General features: G+C 65.9%; 2 protein-coding genes across 2 annotated transcripts in view; both read right to left on the minus strand.

The window, feature by feature from the left end:
- Positions 1-144: 144 nt before the first annotated feature.
- Positions 145-9862, minus strand: UNC45A (unc-45 myosin chaperone A). The gene is made up of 19 exons (XM_024200720.3): positions 9700-9862; positions 8855-8891; positions 8591-8766; positions 8303-8395; positions 7656-7823; positions 6846-7014; positions 5674-5844; positions 5395-5566; positions 4839-5139; positions 4375-4469; positions 4029-4170; positions 3709-3849; positions 3376-3503; positions 3055-3121; positions 2622-2735; positions 2250-2365; positions 2004-2121; positions 1760-1915; positions 145-1238 (listed from the first exon to the last, which is right to left on the minus strand). Exons 3-19 carry the CDS (start codon positions 8600-8602, stop codon positions 975-977), a joined length of 2427 nt encoding a protein of 808 aa, XP_024056488.1. The 5' UTR covers positions 8603-8766; positions 8855-8891; positions 9700-9862; the 3' UTR covers positions 145-974.
- Positions 8740-10071, minus strand: part of LOC113406084 (protein shisa-like-1) — a 16204-nt gene continuing 14872 nt past the window's right edge. The window contains exons 4-5 of the mRNA XM_026648478.1: positions 9700-9858; positions 8740-8766 (exon numbers count right to left, since the gene is read on the minus strand). Of these exons, the coding sequence (XP_026504263.1) occupies positions 8740-8766; positions 9700-9858 (186 nt within the window). The remainder of the gene's footprint in view (positions 8767-9699; positions 9859-10071) is intronic.

The following is a 10071-nucleotide window of genomic DNA, read 5'->3' on the forward strand; positions in this document are numbered from 1 at the left end:
CGGCTCTCATCCAGCCTGGCTCCGTGCCACTGACCGACCCCCAGCCCGCGGCTGTCACCCCCCCAGCAACTGCCCCAGTGAGCGTCCCATCGCCCTCAGTGCGTCGCTTTGGTACATTCAATCCACGGGGCTCAGCGGCTGTGGTAAGAGGCAGGTTTTCCTTTATCACCATCTCCTGCAGTACAGGAGCAGCAGTAAATACAGTGAGTGGGAGGTGTCCATCCCCCCGTGAGAGGGGCAGGCCCCAGAAGACAGACAGGGGACAGCCCCAGCAAGGGGGCCAGTAGTGGCTCCTTTACAAGGCATTCAGCAGCACCCTCGCTCCAGGTCGATGCAGGAGAGAACGGGTTGCTCCAGCCACTCAGACCAGTCACAGCCACCTCTACATCACTGCACAGCTGCTGCATTCAGCCACCCACAGCCTGAGGGTGCTGCCCCTCCAGTCCAGGCACCGCATCACCCCTAAACAGCAGCCAGCCCATCACCACAGAGCCGCTGTGACTGAAGCCTGCCCTCCCCGCCAGCCCCGAGCAGAGCTGTGAGGGTCAGACCACGTGGAGGAGGAGACAGACGTGCAGGTGCAAAGGCCCCTCGTGGAGGGGCACTAGGCACCGTCTATCCCCCAGCACCGCATCCAGCTGCACTAGGAGCGCACGGCTGAGCGTGTTGCTCAGGCAGGCAGAGACAAGCACAGGGTGCAGCAGGACGTGGATGCCGGCTAGACGAGAGAGGGGGGGATGCAGAGGAGAGCATTGCAGAGCACCCCAGGTCTAGCACCCACAGACAGGCCCCGCCCTGCCAGCATACACTCATAGGTTAAGACAAGATACAACAGGCAAGTTCAGCCCACACTCCCGTCTCTCCCAGGGGCTCCAGCCTCCGAAGGCAGCGTGTCTTTCCCTAGCCACAGCTGGGGGTGTTACAAGCCTAGAGCAGTGCGCACAGCAGAAGGAGAGCCCAGCCAGGGTGGCCAGTCACTCTCCGTTCACGTTGGGTTTGATCAGCCCACATGCCACGGCCTGCGCCAGGCACTCCTTGGCAGCTTGGGCCACACGGGGCTTGTCGCACTCCTCCTTGGCGAGTACGGACAGGATCTCCAGCATCTCACTCTCCATGAGCTTGGCTGCAATCTCCCGGTCTGCCGCCATCATGTTCAGCACGATCACAGCGCCACGGTGCTGCAGCTCCACGTTGGGACTGAGCAGCAGGGCCTGCAGGATCTCCAGCCAGTGAGCCGTCTGTGGGGAGACAGGGAGACGGGCCCTGAGCCCCTGTATGGGCCCAGAACCTGGGCGGGGAGCCTCCAGCACACCCTGGCTACTCTCGGACCAGAGACCCCTGCCCTGAGTCCTGCTTCCTGGACAGACCAGCTGGTGCTGCCCCCTCCCCCTTCCCACAACGCCGGACAAATGGAGCTGGCTGCCTGCCACAGCCGGGACATGCTGCTCCTTCCTGCTCTGCCCTGCACACGTGCTGGCTCCCCAGGCAGCACCCCCCGCCTGCCCCAGGGCCCCAGCACAGGCCCAGCCAGGAGGCCACTGGGCTGGGTCACCCTTCCAGCACTCACTGCAAAGTCACAAGATCCCACCTTCCGTAACCCCCACCTCCACAAAGCCAGCTGCCTCTGGGGTGGAACATGCTGCAGCACACCAGCTTGTGCCACCCGCAGTGTAGCGCAGCCGGGGAAGGAGTCTGAGCAGGACAGAGCTCGTTCTGTCCCTCACGTGTCAGTGCAAGGGAGGGGTGGAGGCATTCTCACCACTTGGGTGATCTTCCCACAGATCTGGGGCAGCAGTGAGGTCAGCATGGCCAAGGTGCCGGAGGCTGCTCGCCGCAGCTTCTCGTCGTCCTCCCCACTGTACAGAACCAGCAGCTTCAGCCGGTCGCTGCCCTCGGCCAGGAAGAGCTCCTGCACCTGCAACCCAGAGCCAGACAGAGGAGTGCTCTACCGCCAGAGGGCAGGCCCCTACCCCAGCCCCATGCCCTGCCCACCCGGCCCTCACCTCTGTGCTCATGGCCATGTTGCACATACACTCGGTGGCCGCCAGGCGGAGCAGCTCGTGCTCCTCAAACATGTAGCCCTCAATCATGGGCACCGCTTTCTCCTTCAGGATCTTCTGCCTGCAACAAGGCACAAGTGAGCGCCCTGCTCCCACCCAGGGCGGACGGTGGCTTTAGCGCTGGGTGGGAGGGTCTCCTAGCAGCAGGGACCCGCCTTTGATTGCCAGGCGCGATGCAGCCACTCCTACCTCAGCCTCTCACTGATCCCGGCCAGATTGGTTAACGCCATCAGCCCCTCGAAGTTCTCCAGGCCCGTGCGGTGCAGGTGCAGGAGACTCACCAAGGGTCTGACCACCTCGTAGATCTAGGGCGCAAGGCAGCCATCAGAGGGGCTCAGGCTGTCTGCAGAACCCCCAGACACCCCACGTTGCAGGGACTCCCCTGCAGAGGCAGCAGACCCAGCACCAAGAGCAGCTCAGACTCAGCTGACATGAGACCCCCCCAGCATGAGGAAAGTCCCAGGGGAAAACTGCCTGGTGTGGGCTGCTGGGCGCAGCTCATGGGCCCCCCGTGGGGCAGCCCCTCCGCCCCCAGAACAGCACACGCCAGGCTGCACTGACCCGCTCTCCGGGGAACGCCATCTCGGGGTTGGAGGTGATGGTGATCTTTGCCAGTGCCTGCGCTGCCTTGGCCTGCCCCACCTCGGTACCCTCCAGGGACAGCGGGATGAGCGCCTGCGGGGGGCAGGAGTGTCAGTACCAGAGCGACCGCCCCCCCCCCCCCCCCCAACACGCCCCCCGCCCACAGAGCACGCAAGGAAAGCGGCCCCCCCCCCCCCCCCAGGCCCTAGTGAGAGCCCTGCCAAGCAGGGACACCCCAGCCCAGGGACTCGGCCAGGTCCACATGCTTAGGGCCTTTGGCAGAAACCCCCAAGCCCCACAGGGCCATTCACTTCCCTCTCCCCTCGTGCTATGCACCCAGCCCATGGGGGCGGGGGGGGGGGGGCGCTGTAGAGAGACTGGAGGGGAGAAGCTGGGAGCCCTGGCATCTCACCTTTCCCCCTCCCTGCGCCACCACGCTGCCTCTGTCTGCTGCTTCCTCCACCACGGCCAGGAACACCCTGGGGGCAAAGAGAGGCAGCAGCCGCAGTCAGCACATGCACGGACGGGGAGGGTGCGAGCGCCCGGCCCCTTTGCCGGGGTGCAGATCCATGCTCATACCCTGGGGCGCCTTCAGTGGGACCCTGCAGCTCCCTGCACTGGGCGGGACCCCACAGTACCCTGCCTCCCATGCACAGGGGAACCCAGAACCCACCGTCCTGCTGGGCATGTGGCTCAGAGGGCCGGCCAGCCACCCCCGCGGGCACAGCCTCACCTGGAGATCAGCTCCCGGCAGGAGTTGGTCGGCGCCGGGTTCTCACTCTTCACCATGCAGGTGAGAGCTGACACCACGCCAGCAGCCAGCAGCTTGCGCACCCGCCGCCTCACGCAGCCTGGCTCATCCTGTGCAGGGAATGACAGAATCCGATGCAGTGCACACAAGGCCCCGCCTCCTCCAGGCCCCCTCCCTGCTGACGCCCCGCCTCCCCCAGGCCCCCTCCCTGCTGACACCCATCAGCCCCTTTCCTCCCAGGGGCCCCAGCACAACACAGCGCTGCTCCGGCAGGATGCAGAAATCCCTTGAGTGCAGCCCAGCCCCTCTCCTGACCTTGGGGTGCTGCTCTGGGACGTGCTGCTTGGCGTACTTGGCCAGCTCCAGCATCTGGGGGTCTGGCTCCTCGTGGTCGTAGCTGTTGGTGCAGTTCACCAGCGTCGAGGCCACTGCGAACAGCACACTCCTGTCCTCTGACTGCAGGGAACAGCGGGGGGGTCAGCAAAGCATGGGCTGCACGTGGGACTCGCCGCTAGGCCGGCAGGCACCACGGAGCAATCGACTGCAAGCAGCTCCCAGTTCCACCCCACTGTCCCCCTCCCACCTGCTACCCTGACACCAACACAGCCCCCCTCACCCGCCCCCAGCAGCAGCACCTTGGCCAGCTGGAACATGGCCTGCACAGCTGCCTTGTCCTCCACAAACTCCTCTTTGACATCTGCGTCGAAGGTGAGGTAGGCCAGGCCCTCCACCGCCCAGCGCCGCGTGCTCGCGTCAATCGCCTCGTTACACAGCCACCTGCGGGAGGGGAGCAGCCGTGAGCCTGCGCCGGCACCCCACTGCAGCATGGGGGCTGGGTGGTACAGGAGTCGCCTGGACACCCCCCTGGCACCCGACCTCAGATGCGCCCCCAGCCCACGCCCGGACGTCCCCGTCTACCAGACCCCGCCCCACCCCGCACCCAGATGCCCCACCCCCCCAGACACTGCCCCAGGCCCTCACTTGCGGCACTGCTTGGCCAGTTTCAGGGTGGAGCCCTCGGCGAACTGCTTCATGCTGAAATCGGTGCCTCCGGCAGAGCCCAGCTTGCAGAGCCCCTGAGCAAAGAACAGCACATCAGGCCAGCCCCTCCCTGCCCCCAAGCATCTCTGGCAGCCCCCAGCCCCTCAGCATGCCTGGGCGGGACCCTGCCAACGGGAATCCCCACCCCCCTGGGCTGGACACAAACATCAGCCCAAGGTAGGGTGACCAGATTACACAAACTATCAGGACACATGGCATCCCGACCATACATCTGTCGGGAGGCGGGACAAACGACTGAGAATCGGGACTTCAGCAGGCCTGCCATGTGCCCCACCGCTGCACACGCAGCCCCTGAGCGCTTCCAGCCCTGAGAGCACATCTCCCCCTGTGCCCAGAGGCAGCAACCCAGCCTCCAGGGACAGCCCCCCCGCTGGGCTCCTCACCACCAAGGCCCGGATGCGGATGCTGTCCCTCCCGCTGCACTTATAGATGTTCTTGAGCAGGGTCACCCCGTTGGCCGTGATGAAAGACGCCCGCTTGGCCTTGTCAGCGGCATGGATCAGAGCCTCCACGGCCACCAGCTGGTCGACCTCCCGCACGGAGGCACACAGAGCCAGCACGCTCTCCATGATCCCCTCCAGCTCCAGCACTTGGTTCCCAGCCTCCGAGGGACCCTGCAGCAGGCACGACACCGTCTGGATGGCACGGAGCTTCCCAGCCAACCCATGCCCCTCAAACCAGCTCCTGGAGGGGAAGAGCAGCAAGAAAGGCTAACCCTGCCCGGGGGCATCAGCTGTAGCCTCCACCCGCCCTGCAGGCATGGCGCCAGCACAGGCCCAGCTCCATCCGTCCCACCCCTAGCCCCTTTCCTCCTTGAGCTGCCGACCCCTGCCAGACACGGACCTCAGAGCAGGGACATTCCTGCCAGCGGTCAGGGAACGGCCTGGCCGAGGAGAGCTGGCGCCCAGGCTGTGCCCAGGACCCGGGGCCGCTCCTCACCTGACATAGTCTTCACACAGCCGGTGGAAGTTCTCCCTCTCGGCGTCGCACTTCAGGTCACTGTACAGCTTGCTGAGCAGGACGGCGGCGCTCATCCGGCTGTTCTCCGTCGCAGGCAGGCTGCCGGGGGCCTCACACACCGTGCCCCCCACCTCCAGGATCTTCTTCAGGCCTGCAAGGGCAGGGTGCTCAGACGCTGCCCTCAGGGAGCAGGCGACCCAGGCCAGTGCAGGAGCTGGGAGGGGCGTGGCAGCACCGACGGTACCGAGCGGCTCTTACCCTGGTCGATGACCCAGAGGGTCAGGCTGTTGTTGGGCTCCCGCGGAGATTTCCGCGGCACCACTTTGATGAGGAGGTTGAGGGTGTTGTCGTGGCCGTGGGCTGAGGTCCCCTCCCGGGTCAGCATTTCCAAGAGGTGCCCGATCAGCAGCTTCAGCTCCTTCGAGGGATCTGGCAGACAGCAAACGCAGAGACCGTCAGAACCCCCCTGGCCAGCCCCTCACAGGCAGCTGGGAGCACAGCGTGGGGCTGGCTGAGGGGGCTCCCTAGCAGTGGGGCCAGCCTTGTGGAGGCGCGGCTGGGCTCCATGGCAGGAAATGGTGAGATGAGGCACAGAGTCCAGGGTACCCCAGTCACAGCCCCAGGTGTCCCATACGGGCCCCTTCTCCATCCCTCCCATCTAGGGTGACCAGACGTCCCAATTTTATCAGGACTGTCCTGATATTTACTTGTTTGTCCCGCGTCCCGACCGATGTTCGGTCGGGACACGAATTTTGCGCTCCGGCGCACAGGCAGAGGGGGCTTGCGCTCCACCCCCACCCCAGCTCCACCCCCTCCCTCCCACATTGGATCCCTCCCCAAATTCCTGCCCTTGCCCTGCCCCCAGCCCCACCCCCTCACTGCCCCATTGGATCCCTCCCCAAATCCCCGTCCTGGCCCCGCCTCTTCCCCAAGCACACCGCATTCCTCCTCCTCACCCCTCCCTCCCAGGCTTGCGCTAATCAGCTGTAAGGCGGCGCAAGCGCTGGAGGAGGGGGGAGAAGCAGGATGCGGCAGCCAGCTCAGGGGAGGTGGAGGCAGAGGTGAGCTGGTGTGGGGGGGGGCGGGGCGTGGCACTGCCGGTGGGTGCTCAGCCCCCACCAATTTTTCCTATGCTCCGGCTTTTCTTTCTTTTTTTCACCTCCGCCGCCGGCTCTTGGGTTCCCCCCCACCCCGTCTGCCAGCACCCCCGCCCCTCCCCCCACATCCAGATATTTCACATCTCTCATCTGGTCACCCTACTCCCATCACACAATGGGCGCCCACGAAGTTGCCTGGCACCGGGGGACTCCAGAGAGGCTTGTGCCAGGCGACCCACCACCTGCCACTGGAAATCCAGGGGCGCAGGGTAAGGTCTGGCCAGGACATGGCCTCTGGCACCTGCCGCTGAGCAGAGAGAAGGGGTCACTCACCCAACACAACGGCTTCCTCCTTGCCGCGGAAGTCCCTCTGCAGCCCCTCCTTCAGCGCGTCGAACATGACCTGTAGCAGGTTACAGGCCGCCAGAGACACCTGCTCGTGCTCCACTCCCAGCATGGCCGAGACACGTGGCGCCTCCAGCTCCGCGAGGATGGCCATGGTCTGTGAGCACAGGGGAGCAGCCTGCTAGAAGATTGCTGAGAAGCCCCAAGCCCGCCCAGCCCTGCCCTTCACCACACACTAGGCCCCAGCAAGTCCCAGCTGCCCTGTCCAGATACCCAGCAGTGCCTGCCTGGGCCAGGGGCCCGCACCCCCCCAAACGCTCTCGGGCGAGCAGAGGGAAGGGAGAGATCTCGCCAGCTAGACAGCAGGGTGGGGACAGACGAGCACAGCAGCCTGGGAGCTGGCCCTGCGGGAGACGGGCTGCGGAGTCAGCGCCAGAGGAGAGCGAGGCAGGAGGAGGCTCCACGCCGGGGTGGCCAGGCTGTGCTGGGCAGGCACAACAGGATCAGCACTGACAGGCCCCCCCTTGCTGCAGTCCTTGACCCCAGCTACAGAGGTGGAGTCGGGCCGGCTGCTCTCTCCCAGCACAGCCCACGCAGGCAGACGGAGCCCCAGCCAGGCCAGGGCAGGCAGCAGTGGCCCCGGTTACTGCACCGCTCAGCAGCGTCAGTAACTGCAAGCAGCAACCCCCAGGGTGAGTCTCCCACCAGCACTCCCTGCAATCCAATGCGCTGGGCGCGTGCGGGGTACGCGTCTGCATGGGGCACAGGCCCCAAGCCGTGGGAGAAGCCCACACTTACCCGCGAACGGTGCCCAGAGCACAGGCCAGCCAGGGTGCGCAGAGCTGCCAGCATCGCATCCTCTCTGCCCGTGTCCAGCATGCGCAGCAGCAGCCGCATGCCGTCGCTCTGGAAGATCTTCTCTGCCCCGGCCTCTTCCCGGGCCAGCACAATCAGGTTCTGCGCTGCCTGGGAGACAGGAGTCGTGGGCAGGTTGACAAGCGGGGCTGGGCACAGCCAGGGAAGGAGCCCAGGGAGCAAGGAACCTCACTGGCACCAGCAGGCAGGACACCAAGGGGTCCTGGGTGGGATCACTGCCCGGGCAGCCAGCGAGAGGCACCCCCTTGTCTTCCAGCAGCTCAGACCTGCCAAGCCAGAATCTCCTGCAGCATGAACACGAGTCCTCATGCCCAGAGCCACAATGGCCTGTCTCCCCGCCCCACAGCTCACACCTTCCGCCTGGGGACTGGAAGCTCCCTACCCCCACCAGCGCCTGCCCAGCTACTCCAGCTCCCCCGACAGCCCCTCCTCCCCCACCATAATTCCCCCCAGCACCTGCCCAGCCGCTCCAGCTCCCCACCCAGACAGTCCCCCCACCCCCACCACATTCCCTCCCCTGGTCACAGCCAGCTCCCACCCCCAGCGCTGTGGCTGCTCAGAGCTGGTACCTTCTGTTTTTTGTCTGTGTCTGTTTCTTTGGGGTCCAGTAAGATCTGAAACATCTGCTCTACTTTGGAGTCCGTGCAGGACATGAGCTTCATCTGAGACAGACGGAGGGACAGGTTAGCGACGACCTCTATCACCCTGCAGCGGGAGTCTTGGCCTGTAGATGGGTCAGGGACCCGGCCTGGGCCACAAGGCTGGGAGCACAAGGCCTCTCAGAGACCGGCAGTGCTGGGCACATTAGCCCTCCAGAGCCCTGGCCCAGGCCTTGCTCCTGCTCCGCTGGCGCTCACCTTCTCCTGCATGCTGCTCCCCAGGTCGTGCAATGCCTCCTGGAAGGCCTTGTTCCTGGGCTCCAGGCTCACACATCTGCGCAGGTCGTAGACTGCCTGGTCCGGGCGGCCCAGCTTCTGCAGCGCCTGGCTGCGGCGGAACAGCGCCTTCACGTCATGCCCATCGGCTTCGATGGCTGAGCAGAGACCAGAGCACAGTCAGAGGGGGTCTTTGGGCCAGCTCCCCCTACACCCAGCTGACCGACAACCCCTGCCCTGCCGTACCTTTAGACGCATCAGCTTCTGCGCTGGCATAATCTTCCTGCAAAGAAGGGAGGCAGGTGAGAGAGGTGGGTCACCATGGTGTTAGCAGCAAAGGACTGCTGGGCTGGGTCCCACTAGCCCCCAGGCCTGTCATGGACATGGGAGGTGACAGAAGCCCAGATCAGAGGAGGAGAGACTGACCTGTCCACAGCGGGAGGTTCCAGGATTTTTGGATATCACTGAGCAGATGTTGCCCAGGAGTTGCCATGGCAACAGACAGGTCCCCAGCTGCTCAGCCCACCCTGGCCCAGGCATCCTTCATCAGACCAGACCAGTGCCCTGGGCCCTGCTGGCCTCACAATGCAGGAACTCCCACTGCCATGGTGCCACCTGCTCCGGGGGTCTCCAGATCCCCCCTTCCCCTGGCTGGAAACATCGGGCTTCACGCCAGTCCCTGGCTGGGTTCACACTTGTCACAGCCCAGCTGGCACAGGCATAACGCTCACTAGCCCTTCGAGCGCAGGAGGGAGCCCTGTGAGCCAGAGCAGGGACGAGGCCAGCGGCTCGGGGGATGGGAAGAGGCCCCGTTATCGACCTGTCCAGGTCTCACCCTGCACCCATCACTCCACCACCCACGTGCCTTTTGCTCGCCGCTGATGCTGACTTGCCAAAAGAGCCCGGGCAAGTTGCCCTTCCCCCCCGCCCGCTTGCCTGGGGGCCACCGCCGGGGGCGGGGGGGCAGGAGGTGCCACTAACACCCAGCCCAGCTCAGGCCGGGGGGCAGGCAGCTAGGCCGGTCAGTGGCCTCGGCTGGCAGGGCAGCGGGCGGGTCACGGACGCCCCCCCCCCCCGGGGCCCCCGCTCACCAGCTTCAGGTGGCAGGCGGCCCGGTTGCGGTGCAGGACGGCGCGCTCCGGGGGCCCCGCGCACAGCGCCAGGGCGCGCGTGTAGGAGGCCAGCGCCGCCGCGTAGTCCCCGGCCTGGAAGAGCCGGTTCCCCTCCTGCCGCAACTGCCCCGCCGCCCCCTGGGCAAAGAGACCGTCAGAGGGGCCGGAGCCCCAGAGCCCCCCCCCCCCGGGACCCTCCCCCCGCCCCCGGGAGCCGGGACCCCCCCGTCCGTCCCTCCGCCCCGGGACCCTCACCCCGCCCCGGGACCGCCCCCTGGGCAAAGAGACCGTCAGAGGGGCCGGAGCCCCGGGACCCTCACCCCAAGAGCCGGGACCCCCCCGTCCGTCCCT

This window comes from Terrapene carolina, unplaced genomic scaffold, assembly GCF_002925995.2.
Source record: "Terrapene carolina triunguis isolate 2854851 unplaced genomic scaffold, T_m_triunguis-2.0 Scaffold67, whole genome shotgun sequence".
NCBI classification, from domain to species: Eukaryota; Metazoa; Chordata; order Testudines; family Emydidae; genus Terrapene; species Terrapene triunguis.

Excerpts from the sequence above, each read along its gene's own strand:
- UNC45A (XM_024200720.3), bottom strand. Across the intron at positions 3,850-4,028 it reads CCATGTTCCAGCTGGCCAAG|TCAGAGGACAGGAGTGTGCT; the intron begins GTGCTGCTGCTG and ends TGTTCCCTGCAG. Across the intron at positions 3,122-3,375 it reads TGCCGGGAGCTGATCTCCAG|GGTGTTCCTGGCCGTGGTGG; the intron begins GTGAGGCTGTGC and ends CTTTGCCCCCAG.